The 18,219-nt window shown below is 41.0% G+C and overlaps 1 protein-coding gene across 5 annotated transcripts in view; it reads left to right on the top strand.

The window, feature by feature from the left end:
* Window positions 1–18,219, top strand: part of CCDC88A (coiled-coil domain containing 88A) — a gene marked incomplete at both ends in the record, with an annotated part of 155,010 nt that overhangs the window by 45,696 nt on the left and 91,095 nt on the right. For all 5 annotated transcript variants that reach the window (XM_080712084.1, XM_080712082.1, XM_080712083.1 and 2 more), the window contains one exon: window positions 8,377–8,549. In XM_080712084.1, the coding sequence (XP_080568210.1) occupies window positions 8,377–8,549 (173 nt within the window). The remainder of the gene's footprint in view (window positions 1–8,376; window positions 8,550–18,219) is intronic.

Below are 18,219 nucleotides of genomic sequence, written 5' to 3'. Positions count from 1 at the left end.
TGCCTCATGGCAGGCTCCGATCCCAGCCTCACTGGTCCCGGCATCAGTCTCACCCCTTGGCAGGCTCCGATCCCGGCCTCAGAGGCCCCAACATTGGCCTTGACTCAGGACAGGTTTCAATCCCGGCCTTGCTGGCCCAGGCTCCAGGCTTACCACTCGGCAGCCTCCGATCCCAGCCTCGGAGGCTCCAGCACCGGCCTTGCCTCACTGCGGGTCCCAATCCTGGCAAGTTTGGCCCCGGCACCGGTCTAATCCCTCAGCAGGTTCCCATCCCGACCTCGGAGGCCATAGCACTGGCCTTGCTTCACGGCGGGCCCCAATCCCAGCCAGGTTGACCCCAGCATTGGTCTCATCCCTCGGCAGACTCCGATCCCAGCCACGGAGGCCCTAGTACTGGCCTTGCCTCATGGCAGGCCCTGATCCCAGCCTCACTGGCCCCAGTACCTCCCATCCTGGCCTCAGAGGCCTCAGCACCAGCCTTGCCTCACGGCTTGCTCCAATCCCAGCATCGCTGGCTCTGGGATCGGCCTCACCACTCGGCAGGCTCCAATCCCAGCCTTGGAGGCCCCAGCACTGGCCTTGCCTCACGGCAGGCCTCGGTCCTAGCCTTGCTGGCCCCGGCACCGGCCTAACCTCTCAACAGGCTCCGATCCTGGCCTCGGAGGCCCAAGCACCGGCTTTGCCTCATGGCAGGCTCCGATCCTGGTCTCACCGGCCCTGGCATTGGCCTCACCCCTTGGCGGGCTCTGTTCCTGGCCTCAGACGGAGGCCCCAGCCCTGGCCTTGCCTCACGGCAGGCTCCAAACCAAGCCTACCTGGTCTTGGCATTGGCCTAGTCACCCGGCAGATTTCTATCCTGCTCTCAGAGTCCCTGGCACTGGCCTTGTTGTGCGTTGGGCTCTGGTTTCTGTCACTATGGGCAGGTCATCTACAGATGTCCGTCCTTCCTTCCTTCCTTCCTTCCTTGTCTCTTAAGCCAGCAAGGCTGGCCTCAAACCAGCGCAATCCTCCTGTCTCCGCCTCCCAAGTGCAAGGATTACAAGCGTGTGCCACCACGCCCGGTGTTCTTACTTTTTTTTTTTTTTTAACTATGAAAAAGCAGTACATGTCTTTTGCAAAAGCTGGAACCCCAAATACATAGTGTCAGTATGTTTTGTCTTCCATCCAGAGGCAGAGGTCCATAGCTTCTCTTTGGAAAGTAAGCTCTGCCATTCCACATGGACCCTGGCCTCCCACTCTGTGCAGAGGAGCGTGGTGGTCATGAGGGCTGATGATTCCCAGAACACACAATATGTACTCCCACCCTGGCTATGTGGGGCTCCCTCTGATACCTCCCATACTTTTTTGCCACTTAGCGAATTCTCCAGGCTTCTCGATCCTATGTGTTAGGTGCGGTCAGTCTACTCTGGGGGGATTCCCTCAAAAGCTCAAGGTGGACTGAACTGGATCTGTCTGCCCCACTAATTTCTACCTTTGGGGCAATTTCTTCAGAAGATCAAGGTGGGTTGAATCTGGTCTCTGTCTTTCCAAAATAATAGCCTCCACCTCTGTTGCCGGCACTAGTGCCTGCGCCTCTGCACAGTCCCGCTGCTGCTCTGCCCTCCACTCTGCCTGTGCAGCTCTACCTCCCTGCCTGCGCCGCTCTGCCGCTGCCTGGTCTGGTGCTCCGCCTGCATAGTTCTGCCACCCTGCCTGCACAGTTCTGTCAGCACCCACTTACTCTTTGTTCTCCACTGGGTTCCTTCCATACAAGATAAAATGTCCAGAATTCTTAATCATTCACGGCAGGGGCAGTCCCCCTTCGCGGGGTTTTTATTTCCAAAAGTACCAAGTGAATTAGATAGTGTTTGCATCTCCTGAGTCCTGGCTACCGCTGCCGCCATCTTGGCCCCTCTCTGATATATATTATTTTTTTTAATAAGAGAAGACAGTATGTGTGGTTTGAGGAGGTTGTGAGATCAAGCATTCAGCAGCAATGAGCACCAATTATTTTTATCTTCCTTCCACAATCGGAGGTCACAGCCTCACTGCGCAGAGCAGGGTCTGCTGATCCTGGCACGCCAAGGCCCCAGCACAGCAGGGCGGAACATGACTGCCGTGTGCGCTAAAGTCCCTGTACCGCAGCTTGGCTCCCTGCCCGGTGCTGTACAGTTTCCTCCACCATCCCCAGCGCATTTTTCTTACGAGGTGTGTTGATAAGAGTCCCCAGTGTGCATGGCTGGAGTGGTCCCTTTCTCTGATCCCTTCTGGGAAGTTTCACCAAAGATGTCTTGTCTTGTGTGTCGGGCATAGACTCCTTGCTTCTAATTCTGCTGATATCCACTCCCTCTCCTGTATTCTAGATATGAAGTCGCCATTGGAAATGTCTCCTTAAGCTGTCCAATTCCGATATTACACCAAAACCTGGTGTCCAGGGCTTCCCTGAGAAATGCTTATTCTGTTCAGCAGCTGTGGTCACCACTGCGACCACGGCTGCTGCCGTCTTCCATTCTGTAGTCTTTTATTTTTGAAACAGGGTCTCATTGAGTTGCAAAGGGCCTTGCTAAGTAGCTGAGGTTGCCTGTGAACTGCCATCCTCTGGTCTCAGCCTCCCCAGTGCTGGGATTACAAGTCTGTGCCACCACACACAGTTTACTTTTTTATTCTTTTTTTTGTGTGTGTGGTACTGGTGATGGAACTCAGCGGCTTTCTACCCCTGGGCTACACTCTCAGGCTTATTTTATATTTTATTTGGAAACAGGGTCTACTTGCTGAAAACCTCACTAAGTAGCTGAGGCTGACTTCAAACCTGCACAATCCTTCTGTCTAAGCCTTTCAAGTACTGGGATTACAAGCATGTGCCACCATGCCCGGCTCTACTTTTTTATTCTTGATGCTAGGGAATGAGGTGGTCTTTAGTCTCTCCTTTTACTGAACACCACGCAGGAAGGTTTTAATGAATTTGATATATCTTCATTGTCACTTTATTCTATTCCACTTTGTGCTGCAAGTTTAATACATACTGTCATATTTAATCTATACAATAACTACATTTTATAGATGATGATATTCAAGTTCCCAGAAGATAAGTAACTTGCCAGAGCTAACTCATATACTTGTTTCTAATCATTGTAGTACTTTGACCTAAAAGCATGATTGCATTGCGAACCTCTCTAATTCTTTTTTTTTTTTTTTTTTGGTGGTACTGGGGTTCCTGGAAGCCCTTCTACCTCTGGCCTACACTCCCAGACCTATTTTTATATTTTTATTTGGAAACAGGGTCTCCTAAGCCAGCGCGCATGGCTGGCTTCGAACCTGCGCGATCCTCCTGTCTCTGCCTCCCAAGCGCGGGGATTACAAGCGTGCGCCACCACGCCCGGCCTTTTTAAGAATGAGTTATATAAGTCAAAAGAGTCGTTCTCCTGAAGTTTTTTCTTTGCATTAATGTATCTTTTTATGTTTATTTCTCAGCATACCTGCTTTTTGCAAAATCTTGTTCTATTACATATATATGTATATATATGAATAATAGAGTAATTAATTAATTAATTTATTTATTTTATTATTATTTTTTTGGTGGTACTGGGGGTGGAACCCAGAGGCTTTTTACCTCCGGGCTATACTCCCAGACCTTTTTTTTATATTTTATTTGGAAACAGGGTCTCACTAGGTTGCTGAGAGCCTCACTAAGTAGCTGAGGCTGGCTTCGAACCCATGTGATCCTCCTGTCTCAGCCTCCCAAGTGCGGGGATTACAAGTGTGTGCCACCACACCCAGCTAGGAATTAATTTAAAGAAGAATTTTGTACTTGCAACTGGTATTTGGAAGGATCAGAGAAAGCTTATAAAGTTAGTTATGCTCTAATGACATTTCTCATCAGATTATTTTGAAAAATGTAGAAGCCTTGAACTTATGAAGCTACCACCACTAAGAAGTCAAAATGAAACCGGGCATGGTGGCGCCCGCTTCTAATCCCAATTCTTGAGAGGCTGAGACAGAAGGATCTAGGTTCACGGACAGCCTCAGCTACTTAGTAAGGCTCTCTGCTACTTAGTTAGACCCTGTTTTAAAATAAAGAATAAAAAACTGGGCTGGTAGTGTAGCTCAGAAGTAGAATGCCCCTGGGTTCCGTCCCCAGTACCCCCCAAAATGTAAAAATGTCTAAGTAACCTTAAATGGACAGTGTATCTGGGTATTCTAAACTCATAGTGCTAAGTTTCTTTTTCTCATTTTCTGTTAAAAAATATTTTGCAAAGCTGGGCATGGTGGTGCCCGTTTGTAATCCTAGCATTTGGGAGGCTGAGACCTGAGGATCATGGTTTGCGGACAGCCTCAGCTACTTAATGAGGCCCGTTTCACCACCTATAAGTTCAAATTTATATCTGTCTTTTTTACTTTTCTTGATTTCTCAATTTTGTGAATTACTTAGTTGAATAGTTTTGAGCATCTCTTTTCGGGCTCAGTACTATTCTAGATAGGATGAACGAGAGATATAAAAGAGGGGTAAGAATGATCACATTTGGTTTATTGGGAAAACTACATTGTTTGTAAGTGAAGAATATGAGCCTACTGTATAATTAAGTAAAAATTCATTTCTGCATGAATCAGACATTTATTAAATACTAACTGTTCTATTAGTATCAGGAAATGTTAGAGAGCAGTAAGAAAATAAACAAGGAGAGGAAGGGAAGTGGGCCAGGGGAAAGTCCACCAGTTTCTATAATGCATGTATGTTACTATCATCAAGAACTGCATTATGGTGTGAGTGTATGCACCAATAGTATATAAAAAAGAAAATTTACAAGTATATATTGATTCCAAGGAGGGTGGAGGCTGAGCCACTATGAAGATTAATGACACTGTTGGCAGGGACAAGAAAATTGAATAGGCATACTGAGTAGGTGGATATGGTAAAGTATAAACTACCATTCACAAAGTAGCAATAAAGGAATTTTTTTTTTAATAGAAAAGAAGTTTTGAAGACGGGCATGGTGGCACACGCTTGTAATCCCAGTACTTGGGAGGCTGAGACAGGAAGATCTGGGTTCATGGCCATCCTCAGCTACTTAGTGAGGCCCTCCATAACTTAATGAGACCATGTTTAAAATAAAGAATAAGCCGGGCGTGGTGGCGCACGCTTGTAATCCCCGCGCTTGGGAGGCAGAGACAGGAGGATCGCGCAGGTTCGAAGCCAGCCGCGCGCGCTGGTTTAGGAGACCCTGTTTCCAAATAAAAAAAAATGTAAAAATAGGTCTGGGAGTGTAGCCCGGAGGTAGAAGGGCTTCCAGGAACCCCAGTACCACCAAAAATAAATAAGAAAGAAAGAAGGAAAGAAAGAAAGAAAGAAAGAAAGAAAGAAAGAAAGAAAGAATAAAAAATAGGGCTGGGGGTATAGCTCAGAGGTAGAATACCCCTGGGTTCAATCCCCAGCACCAAAAAAAGAAAAAAGAAAAAGAAAAACCTCTTTGAAAAACAAGGAAGCTAATAGAAAGGAAAAAAAAAAAAAAAACTGAAAATGTTTAAGGAATATATGTTGGGAGAAAAAAAATGCTTAGAAACAAAGGAGTTAATCCCAAGTGGTTTTGTTTCTTGGGTAACTTGGAAAAGAGGTAATTTAGTAGATACAACAGTTTGGAAATGTAGTTTGCAGTTGGAATCTTATGCAGAGAAAAGGAAATTATTTGTAGTCATTGTGGGGAAGAAATATATTTATAGTAGTCTTTGTGAGGAAATTTACCTGGAAATCAAAGTTTCAATAAAAGGATTGATGGATAGTGAAAAAAGCTTTATTGAAAAATGAATGGCAAGATCTGTAGTAGGACTATATTTTTTTTTCCTTAGAGCTCTATCACCTTAGAACAGGACTAGATAAAACTGATGATAGATAAGGAAAATAGTGTTAGATTCAAACTTAAAGTTTAATTCTTTCTTGCTGTATCTATCGTTGGTTGTATGACTTTGAGTTATTTTATCTATAGGATTCATGGTTTCTTCATCTCTTTAATATACACAATACTTCTGTTTCAGGTAATAGTATGAGATTTTTTTGAGAATCCTCTATTGGGAACACTATAAAAATGAGTCAGCCACTGTCAGATAATGGCATAGTAGTACTAAAATGAAGTTTAAAGGTCTTATTATAGTTCCAAATTGAAGAGGACTATAGAAAAGCTAAGAATAATCTGTTTGGGCAAGAGGGGAGAATTTGAGTTATTAACAATTCAGGTATAGGTATGGTAGCATAGGAGCAATGATAATAAAAGCAGCATGCTACAAAAGAATAATCAGTCTGTATCAGTATGTATGTATTGAACATAGAGTTATAGAAAGAAAAGGAAATGGGAAGTCACCTTCTGAGGTTTGTCAGCATGTGTACAAAAACTTGTGAAAGTAGATGTTACAGGTAAGAAAATAAGGTAGACCTTGATACGGGTGTTGAAATGTATTCCAGGGATAAAGACATGAATTCTAGTTGGTGGTAAAAACAACAAAAAGTAAGTTATGATTCAGTGAGTGTGTATAAAGCTTAGTGATGGGAAATAAGGATGATAATTTCATGGTCCCTAATAACCCCACCCATTCTGCCTAGAGTGGTAGGACAGTTGAAATTTCTATAGAAGATCATTTATTTGTATTTGCCTGAGAAGTTTGAAACAAAATATGAGAAATTAGAATACGAGAATTTACCAAAAAAAGAACAAGAATACTAGGGGAATGGAGAAACATGACTCTGTGAGGTATATGTAGGTTAAATAGCTCTTAGATTTCAGATTTAGGAAAAGGAGGTTTGTGCCCCAGAGAGGGTCTCTTGACCCAAAGAATAAAGGAAGCTTGGAGATGAGAAAAATATTAGAAATAGTACAGTATTGTAGGAAAGATAGTATAGGATATGGACTTAAGAGACTAGCCTGGAGACATGGCAGTAGTGTTAGCTAGTTAATAATAGGCACTTTTTTTTTTTTTTTTTTTTTTTTTTTTTTTTTTTTGCAGAACTGGGGGTTGAGCCCAGGGGCATTCTACCTCTGAGCTACACTCCCGGCCTGATTATTCATTTTTTATTTTGAAACAGGGTCTCACTAAGTTGCAGAGGGCTCATTAAGTAGCTAAGGCTGGCCACGAACCCGGATTCTCCTGTCTCAGCCTCTCAAGTACTGGGATTACAAGTGTGTGCCACCTCACCTGGTTTATAGGTACATTAATTTGTGTGCCTCAATTACCTTAACTGCAGGAGAGAGATTAAATTAAACCTGTGAGGTATTATTCACTGTAGAGATAGGTCTCTCTAGATTTATACAATTCTAAAGCAGTACTGTCTATTGCAGTGATGACAAATTATATTTCTGAACTGTGCAGTAACAGCAACCACTAGCCACATATGGCTGTTGTGTACATGAAATGTGGCTAGTTTGACTTAAATAGGTGACTTTTTAACTTTTTAAATATTTAACTAAAAAGTCACTTGTGCTACTGGCTACCATATTGGACAACACAGTTCTAGATAAATTACTCTTGGTTTAATTTCTTTCCTGTGGCAACAAGTGTTTAAATGCCTTTCTAGCAGTTTCTAGCTAATCTAGTTTTTTTTAATCATAATTGATTTCTTTTGTTAAAAAACTAGGAGAGAAGCCAGGCATGGTGTCTCACACTTGTAATCCCAATACTTAGGAGGTGGAGATAGAAAAGGATCGCAGATTCAAAGCCAGTCTTGGTAATTTAGTGAGACTCTTTACAATTTAGTGAGACCCTGCTTCCAAATAATAAAATCGGGTTAGGGGTATAACTTCTTATAAATTCTAGAGGTAGAATGCTTCTGGATTTAATCTCCAGTACCCAGTACCCCCCCCCCCCCAAATAGGAGAGAGCTAGACATGGTGGTGCATGCTTGAAATCTCACAATTTGGGAGCTGAGACAGAAAATATCATAGTTCTACCCAGGTGTGGTGGTTCACACTTGTAATCCCAGCATTTGGTCACGGCCAGCCTCAACTACTTAGTGAGGTTCTTTGCAACATAGACCCTGTTTCAAATTAAAGAATAAAAAAATAGGGCCGGGGGAAGGGGGAGTAACTTGGAGGTAAAGTGCCCCTGGGTTCCATCCCCAGTAAATTACTGCTTAAAAAAAAAAAAAAAAATCGCAGGTTCTCAGCCAGATACACAAATAATAATTAAAACTAGAAAAGGAAAAGCATATTAAGTCTTATTCTAGTGTTAACTACTAAAAAGCTCATATATGAGCTGTTGAACAAAAGTTCAAAATAGCAGCTAAATATGACAAAGAGGTTTTTGATTGTTTTTCATATTGAAGCATAAAACTTGTGCCCAGTGAATAGTGTTGATGTGTTTAGTTTGCTGATGTATAGAATACTAAAAGTTACTTTGTGTTTCTGTCAATTTTAGACTATCATAGAGCTCTCTGAAGAAAGAGATGGTGTTCATTTTCTGCCCCAGGCCTCTTCATCTGCACAGTCACCCTGTGGTTCTCCAGGCATGAAGAGAACAGAGAGTCGACAGCATCTGTCAGTAGAGCTGGCAGATGCTAAGGCCAAGATAAGAAGGCTTAGGCAGGAACTGTAAGTTACTGATTTTCAAGGTTCATTGAATTTATATGGTCACAGAGGTTATAAACAATATTTTTAGGCTTGAGAATATAGGTCATTGATCCTCCATTATTAGTCTCTGTCAAAGGCAAATTAGGGGGTTTTTAAATTTTATTTTTATATTCCCTAAAATCCAGACTACTGAGAATCACTGAAACAGATCAGTAAGTTAAGTTCTTTTAAAGTTGATATTTTAAAGAAAACCGAGTTGTTGACATACAATGTTAAAAAAAACAAAGTTTTTTGTGGCACTGAGGATTGAACCCATGGGTATTCTATGTAGCTCTGAGCTACACCTGCAGCTGGATTTTATATATTTCTTATTTGGAAACAGGGTCTCACTAAAGTTTGTGGAGGGGCTTACTAATTTGCTAAGATTGATTTTGTACCTGCTCAAAAATTATTTTTCTAAACTAGCTTGTGGCACATGCTTGTAATCTCAGTATGCGGGAGCCTGAGACAGGAGGATTGCAGGCTCAAGGACAGCCTCAGCAACTTAGTGAGACCCTCTGCAACTTAAAGAGACCCTGTTTCAAAATAAAGAGTAAAATAGTCGGGCGTGGTGGCGCACGCTTGTAATCACCGCGCGTGGGAGGCAGAGACAAGAGGATCACGCAGGTTCGAAGCCAGCCTTGCTGGCTTAAGAGACCTTGTTTCCAAATAAAAAAAATATAAAATAGGTCTGGGAGTGTAGCCTGAGAAGGGTTCCATCCCCAGTACCATCAAAAATAAATAAATAAATAAATAGTAAAATAGGGGTGAGGGTATAGCTCAGAGGTATGTCTTTGTGTTCAATACATGGTGTCACACACAAAAAAAATTGTGTGTATCTTCTGCATCACTTGAAATGCCCAAGTCATCTACTTGTAAAAATAAATATTCAGATGTTGTTAGTATTAATAAAATTCTATTTATCTATCATTCTAAGATCATTTTAGGAAAGTTGATATAAATGTTACATAAACATTCCTTGGTGAACCACAAGTAAAGACAAACCAGTCTTGGCTAGAGATTTTTTATATTATACTTTAAAAAGAACAAAGGCATTTGGGAGGCTGAGACAGAGGGCTCATGGTTCGCGGACAGCCTCAGCTACTTAGGCCCTTTTCAACTCAGTGAGACCCTGTTTCAAAATAAAAGACTAAAAAGTAGGGCTAGAGGTATAGCTCAGAGGTAGGATGCCCATGGGTTTCATCTCCTGTACTGAAAAAAAGAAAAAGAAAAAAAAAAGAAAAAAGGATTTTTGTTTTCAGACTTTTCCCTTTCCTTTGGCTTTTTTTTTTTTTTAATTTTCTTTTTTGGATTTGAGCTTCAGAATGTAGATTTTAAACTTAAAAACATAATGTAGCAATTAAATTTATTTACTGGTTATTTGAAGCCGTTAAAGTGATTTGAATATGCAAGGTAGAAAAATTTTATAGTCTAGGAAAATTTGAAAACAAAAAAATACAGCTTTCATTTGTGGGTGTCTGCATTATTATGTGTCCATTGAAGTGAACACGCCCAGGATATTCTATAAACAGCTGCACCAGGAAAATTAGGGAAAAAATTGCTGTTATTAGTTTGACTGGCAGTTAATGGATAGCCTAAACAGTGAACACTAGTTTGTTCCATATAATTTAGCACAATCTTCTCCACTCTTTAGAAAAAGCATGCAATTAGAATTGCAGAGATGGCTGTGAATTCATTTAACATTTTGAACTATAATAGAGTTTAATTTTTAAATAAAATTTACTTGGCAATGGAATATGTTAAAATTTCAAAAAACTTTGAGGGTTTGACAAAATTTGGTTTCATATATGCTGATTTAAAAACATAAATGGAAACCTGGCATGGTGGTGCACACTCGTAATCCCAGCATTTGGGAGGCTGAGACCAGAAGATCAAGGTTCTCAAACAGCCTTAGCTACTTAATGAGGCCCTCCATAACTTAGTAAGATCCTGTTTCAAAATAAAGAATAAAAAATAGAGTTGGGGGTATTGATTGGAGGTTGAAAGCCCCTGGGTTCCATCCCAAGACCCGTGAAAAAATTTAAAAATAAAAATAAATAAATAAAAACATAAATGGATATTTTAATAGGTAAATAAATATGCCGGATAAAGCACATATTCCCAGTAACAATCAGAAAACATCTAATATTTTTGTTTTCCTTTGAAAATGTGTTTTTTCATGGATTTCTTATATTAACAGTTTTAAGTTTGTCTACTGGGACAGATCTGTGCTAAAGTGAATTATTTGTAGAAAGCACGTTGTACAGTGCGTTTTACTGGGGCTTTGAACCCAGGGGCCTTCTACCAATAAGTCACACCCCAGCCCTGTTTAGTATTTTATTTTATTTTATTTTATTTTTATTGGTGCACTGTATTCATACATTATAGTAGGATACATACTTTTGTAGACATACATGCACACTTTTCCCAGTCAGCCCCCACCCAATCCCCACCCCATTCTCTCCCTATCCCTCCCTCCCATGCTTGGCTTAGTAGTTGACATCTAGTATTATGGCAATTTATCTAAAATTAAAAATGATAATCTCACATAACAGTTTCATTTGTCTGATACCAAGCTTTTGATGACTTAAAGATAACATTTCAATATTTCTTTTTGCTTTCTTTCTTACCAGAGAATATTTTTTTCTGTTTTTTAGGTGAAACTATCATATATTTATATATTTATTTTTCAGAAAAAAATCTATCCTAAAGCCGGGCGTGGTGGCGCACGCTTGTAATCCCCGCGCTTGGGAGGCAGAGACAGGAGGATCGCGCAGGTTCGAAGCTAGCCCCGCGCGCTGGCTTAGGAGACCCTGTTTCCAAATAAAAATGCAAAAATAGGTCTGGGAGTGTAGCCCGGAGGTAGAAGGGCTTCCAGGAACCCCAGTACCACCAAAAAAAAAAAAAAAATCTATCCTAATATGGAATATGGAGTCTAGGTACCCAAAACGATCTTGAAAAAGAACAAAGCTAGAAGATATATATTTTCTGATTTCAAACCATATAAAGCTACAATAATTGAAACAGTGTAGTACTATTCTAAAGGCAGATATATAAACCATTGGAGTTAAATAAAAGCCTAGAGCTAAATTCTTCCCTATATTGTCAAGTTATTTTTGACAAGGTTTCCACGAACATTTGGTGGTGGAAATGATAATCTTTTAACTAAATATTGTTAAAAAATAATAATTACATGGAAAAGAATAAAATTGGACCCTTACCTAATCCCATATACAAATATTAACTCAAAATAGATAATAGACCTAAATATAAATCTTAAGACTATAAACTTTTAGGAGAAAATCTGGGTCATAAAACCTCACAACATTGAAATTGGCAGTGATTTCTTGGTTATGATTTCAATGGCACAGGCAACAGAGGAGTATACAGACTCCCTAAAAAATAAAAAAAAAAATTGTATATCCAAAGACAATGTAAACAGAGTTAACAGTTACTATTAGAATGGGATAAAATATTTCCAATTGCTATATCTGAAGGTATATTAATATTCCAACTAGAAATCCTAAAATTTAACAACAATAAAGGCAAACAATACCATTTAGAGATAGGCAAAAGACTAACATAAATAATCTCCACAGATAACCAATCTTAATTGTCTGTTGGATGGAAACTCTTGTTTCTCTGGTTCTGGTGTGTGTTACCTATTTCTTCTTTGTAGTTAATCTCTTTGAGTATTTTCTCTAGTGCTGGTTTTGAAGACATAAATTCCTTCAGTTTCTGTTTGTCATGGAAGCTTCTTATTTTTCCATCTAATTTGATAGAAAGTTTTGCTGGGTAGGAAATTTTTGGCTGGAAGTTGTTTTCTTTCAGAGTTTGGAATATGTTACTCCAAGCCCTTCTGGCTCTCATGACTTGGTTTGGGAAGTCTGGAGTGATTCTAATTGGTTTGCCTCTGAATGTCACTTGGCCCTTTGTTTTTGTTGCCTTTAAGATTCTCTGCTTGGCTTCCACATCGGTCATTTTGACAATTATGTGGCGTGGGGATCCTCTTCTCTGATCCTGTCTAAAGGGAGTTCTATAAGTTTCCTGGATCTGTGTATCAACCTCTTGCTCTATGTTTGGAAAATTTTCTGCTATTACTTCTTTGAAGAGATTGTTGATCCCTTTGGTTTCACTTTCTTTTCCCTCCTCTATTCCAATTATTCTTAGGTTAGCTCTCTTAAAATGGGCCCATATTTCTTCAATATCAGATTCCTGTTGTCGGATATTTTTTTCTAGATTAGAAACTATGAGTTCATTTTTGGAATGATCATCTTCTAAGAGCGAGATTCTGTTCTCCATGTGTTCTAATCGGTTGTTTGTGCTTTGAATTGAGGCCTTTACTTCATTAATTGCATCCTTTATCTCTTTTTGGCTCTCTCTGAGTTCTTTTCGAAGCACCTCTATTATTTCTACAGTTATTTTCCTGATTTGATCTTCTAGAAATCTCTGATTTTCTGTTTTATCGGGTTCTGATGTTGTGGGGTTGTGGGCATTCATTGCTCCAGTATTATTCCTCTTTCCCATGATTTGTGAAGTTTGTGCCTTCTCTGGGTTCTTCCCTTGGGTCACTATAACTTCCCTTAAGGTGTTCTGGTTCTCGAGTCAGTAGTATCTCAGACCCCACTACTCCTTTACTGGGTTTTATCACAGAGTCTCCGACCCAGAGAGTCGATAGAGGCTGCTTTAGACTGTGGGGGGTGCCAGGTTGCACGTTCTCCTATGGTGTGATATCTCTGCCACCGCCCCTCCCCCACTGGGTCAAGTCCCAGTGAGTACAGTACTGGGATTTCTCCTCTGTGGCCCGCAATTTGACTCACTGTTCTTGAGTACGCAGATGTAGCTATACTGGATTCGGTGAATTTTCTGCTGCTGCCGCCGGTGGCAATATGGCGCCGCTGCTACGCCCTCGGCTATGGGGCTGGCGTTTTTCTTCTTGATTTTGATTTCTTCTGAATCCCTGCAGCGTGTGCTGAGCTCGGCCACTGGGAGCTTTAGATGCTCTCTGCGCGGAGAAATCCTGCCTGGCTGTTCCGCAGTGGCTCACCTCGGCTTGCTGTAGCCGTCCCGTGAATTCGCTGGTGCCGCCGGCAGTATGGCGCTGCTGCCGCGTCTGCCGCCGCGTCTGCCGCGTCCTCGGGCACAAGGCCGGTTATCTCCTCTGTGGCTCTGTTCTCAGTCCGCTTTCTCTCTGGAGCCTGGTGATTTTTTGTTTCACTGGTGATGTTGTTTTCTGGCTATGAAAGATGCTGATTTTGTGGTAATGGAGATTTGTTGTTAGCGGGGCTCTTAAGCCCCGCTTTTCTCGGTCGCCATCTTCCCGGAAGTTCTAGTATTTTATTTTGAAACAGGGTTTCACTAAGTTGCTGAGAGCCTTGCTAAATTGCTAAGGTTGGCCTTGAAACTGCTATCCTCCTGTCTCAGCCTCTTAAGTACTGCAATTACAGGTGTGTGCCACCTTGCCCAGCTACATAAATTTCTCTTTTAATGCAGTAGTTAAAATGAGGTGGGTGTGTTGGTGCATCTCAGTATTTGGGAGGCTGAGACAAGATAAACTTCACAGCCAACCTCAGCTACTTAGTGAGGCCCTGTTTCAAAATAAAGAATAAAGATAGATTTGGGAGTGTAGCTTGGAGGTGGAATGCCCGTTGGTTCCAACTTCAGTACTGAAAAGAAAAAAAGAAAAAAAAAAAAAACCTAGCTGAGCATGGTGGCTCATGCTTGTAATCCCAGTACTTGGGAGGCTGAGACAGGAGGATTGTGCAGGTTTGAATCCAGCCTCAGCTACTTAGTGAGACCCTGTTTCCAAATAAAATAAAAAATAAGTCTGGGAGTGTAACCCAGGGGTAGAAGTCCCCTGGGTTCCATTCCCAGTACCAAAAAAACAAAAAAACAACCTGAAAAGACTCTCCTTAATAATTCATTCTACCTCCATTGATGCCATATTTTGAGTTTCTCTATCATAATTCTTTTTTTTATAAAAAAAAATACTAGCCTAGCTGGGCGTGGTGGCGCTTGCTTGTAATCCCTGCGCTTGGGAAGCTGAGACAGGAGGATCGTGATCACACAGGTTCAAAGCCAGCCTCAGCTACTGAGTGAGGCTTTCAGCAACTTAGTGAGACCCTGTTTCCAAATAAAATATAAAATAGGTATTGGAGTACAGCTCGGAGGTCGAAAGCCTCTGGGTTCCACCCCCAGTTCCACACACACACAAAAAAATAAAATCCGGGCGTGGTGGTGCACACTTGTAATCCCTGCACTTGGGAGGCTGAGACAGGAGGATCGCACAGGTTCGAAGCCAGCCTCAGTTACTTAGTGAGGCTCTCAGCAACTTAGTGAGACCCTGTTTCCAAATAAAATATAAAATAGGTCCAGGAGTATAGCCCGGAGGTAGAAAAGCCACTGGGTTCCACCCCCAGTACCACCCAAAAAAAAAAAAAATACTAGCCTTGATGAGATAGAATTCCATATTCAACTGAATACAATCCCCAGCACTACAAAGAAAAAAAATTAAAAATTGAAGTATACAATTAAGTGGTTTAATTTAGTTTATTCCTAGAGTTGTAGAACTATCATACAACAATTTCAAGACATTTTCATTTTTAAAGACATTTTCCTAAAAGAAGTATAAAATTTGTGCCCTGTTATCTCCCTCTCCCTCAGCTTCTCTGGCCATCTTGTTTTCTGTTTCCGTAGGTTTGCCTGTTCTGGACATTTCATATAAATGGAAATATGTATCCTTCTGTGATAGGTTTCTTTCACTTAGCAGGTATTCCAGGTTTTTCCATGTTGTAGCTGCACCAATATTTTAGTTTTTTATAATTGAATGATATTTTATTGATTGAATATACTATTATTACTCATTAGATTTTTTTTTTTTTCTGCGGGTCTGGGGGTGGAACCCAGGGACATTCGACCTCTGAGCTACACCTCCTGCCCTATTTTTTATTCTTTATTTTGAAACAGGGTCTCAACTAAGTTGCAGCGGGCCTAAGTAACTGAGACTGTCCACGAACCACTATCCTCCGGTCTTAGCCTCCCAAATTATGGGATTACAAGTGTGCGCCACCACGCCTGGCAAGATTGGTATTTGAATTGATTCTACTTTTTGGCTATTATGAATAATGCTGCTGTTAACCAACCTGTACATTTTTTATGGATATATGTTTATAATTTTCTTGTGTGTATATTGAGGTATGCACAGCATTCAGCATTGTGAATGTAGAACTACTGAATTCCATACTTAAAATTATTAGCCAGGTGTAGTAGTACACACCCGTAATCCCAGCTACTGTAGAGCCTGAGGCAAAAGGATTACAAACTCAAGGCCAGCCTGGGTAATTTACCAAGACCCTGTCTCAAAATAAAAAGGGAAGCCAGGTGTGGTAGCGCACTCTTATAAAATCCCAGCATTTGGGAGGCTGAGACAGGAGGATCTCACAGGTTCGAAGCCAGCCTCGGCTACTTAGGCCCTTTGCAACTCAGTGAGACCCTGTTTCAAAAGAAAGAATAAAAAATAGGGCTGAGGTTGTAGCTTGGAGGTAGAATGCCCCCTGGCTTCCATCCCCAGTACTGCAAAGAAAAATAAATAAATAAATAAATAAATAAATAAAAAGGGCCAGGGATATAGCTCAGAGGTAGACACTTGCAAAGCCCAGGTTTCAGTACCCAGTACTACAAACAACAAAAATAATAATAGAAAGGTGGGGGGATTAGGTTAGATTGTCAAATTGTATGTTACATATATTTTACCACAATGAAAAAACACCTGATTTTTTTGTTTTTCTATATTGGGGATGGAACCCAGGGCATTCTACCTCTGAGCTACACCACCAGCCCTGTTTTTTGTTTTGTTTTGTTTTGTTTTGGTTTGGTTTTTTTGTGGGTCTGGGGATAAAACCCAAGGGCACTCTACCTCCAAGCTACACCCCCTGTCCTATTTTTTATTCTTTTTTCTGAAACTGGGTCTCACTAAGTTGTGGAGGCCCTAAGTGACTGAGACTGGCCACAAACTGCGATCCTCCGGTCTCAGCCTCTGGAATGTTGGGATTACAAGCGTGTGCCATCACGCCTGGCAAAAAAAACAAACCTGATTTTTTAAAAAGCATTTAATAACCACCCCAGAAAAATTTGCAAGAAATATTATTAATCACTAAAACAGCTTTTTTTAGCTAAGAAAAAGACAAACCATCTAGTAGAAAGGAATAAGATATGGCCTAATAATTTACAAAATGAGAAATTTTTATAATAGAATGAACATGGGAAAACAAATTTATCTTCTAGTATTTGAAGAAATATATGTTAAAAAATAATATGGCATTTAAAAAAAATTTTTTTATTTTTTGTGGTAGCTTCAATGGAACCTAGGGACCTTAAACCTCTAGGCTATTCCTCATTCTTATTTTATATTTTACTTACAAACAGGATCTCACCAGTTGCCGAGGCTGACTTCGAACCTGTGATCCTCCTGTCTCCACTCCCCAAGTGCTGGGATTATAGGCAAGAGCCACCATCCCTGGCAACACAGCATTTTCTTTTCTTTTTTCCCCCATAACTAGGAATGGAACCCAGGGGCATTCTACCTCCAAGCTACACTCTCAGCCCTATTTTATTATTTTTATTTGGAAACAGGGTCTCACTTATTTTCGGAGGGCCTCACTAAGTAGTTGAGGCTGGCGACAAACCTGCAATTCTCCTGTGCACCACCATGCCCGGCCTAGCATTTTCAGTTGTTTATAGCCAAGCCTATAAGTTCATGCCTATAAGTTCAGTATTTGGGAGGTCAAGACAAGAGGGTCATAAGTTCAAGGCCAACATAGCTATTTAACAAGACCCTGTTTCAAAGCAAAAAATTCAGAAAGTTTGGGGATGGGGGTAGTATATCTCAGAAGTAGACGGCCCCCAAAAAGGAAAAGTTTTTTGATATATAGTCACCTTTATTCTTTGCTGGTTAGAAATAACTTTTTTCTGTACAGCAGTTGGACTATATATATCAAGTATCTTTAAACCTGTACTGTACGTTTTGAAATCTATAGTGCACAGGACTTTATGTATAGTGTTTTTCCATTATTGTAACCAAAATACCTGAGCACAATTTAGAGGATGAAAGGTTTATTAGGCTCAATACTCCCCCCAAACCCCGGTGGCACTTGAACCCAGGGGTGTTCTACCTCTGAGCTACAGCCCCAGCCATTATTTTATTTATTTATTTTTTTTTTGTGGTACTGGGCGTAGAATTTGGGACATTCTAGCTCCGAGCTACACCTCCAGCCTTATTTTGTTCATTTATTGGTGGTACTGGGGTTCCTGGAAACCCTTCTACCTCCGGGCTACACTCCCAGTACCTATCTTTATACTTTTTTTTTTTTTTTTAACTTGGAATCAGGGTTTCCTTAGGCAGCGCGGCTGGGTTGGAACCTGCACAATCCTCCTGTCTCCGCCTCCCGGGGATTACAAGCCTGCGCCACCATGCCCAGCCTTATTTTGTTCTTTTAATTTAAAACAGTCTAAGTTGCTGAGGCTAGCTGTGAACCTGTGAGCCTCCTGTCTCAGCTTTCTAAATTCTAGGATTATAAGCATATGCCACCAGGCCTGGCTTAGAAGTTTAGTTTTATATATTCAGTCCCTAATCAACCAGCTCTACGGCAGAGGA

This window comes from Muscardinus avellanarius (genome assembly GCF_963383645.1).
Source record: "Muscardinus avellanarius genome assembly, chromosome: 15".
NCBI lineage: Eukaryota > Metazoa > Chordata > Mammalia > Rodentia > Gliridae > Muscardinus > Muscardinus avellanarius.
The sequence above is the reverse complement of the archived record's forward strand: the minus strand, read 5'-3'. Positions and strand labels throughout refer to the sequence as shown.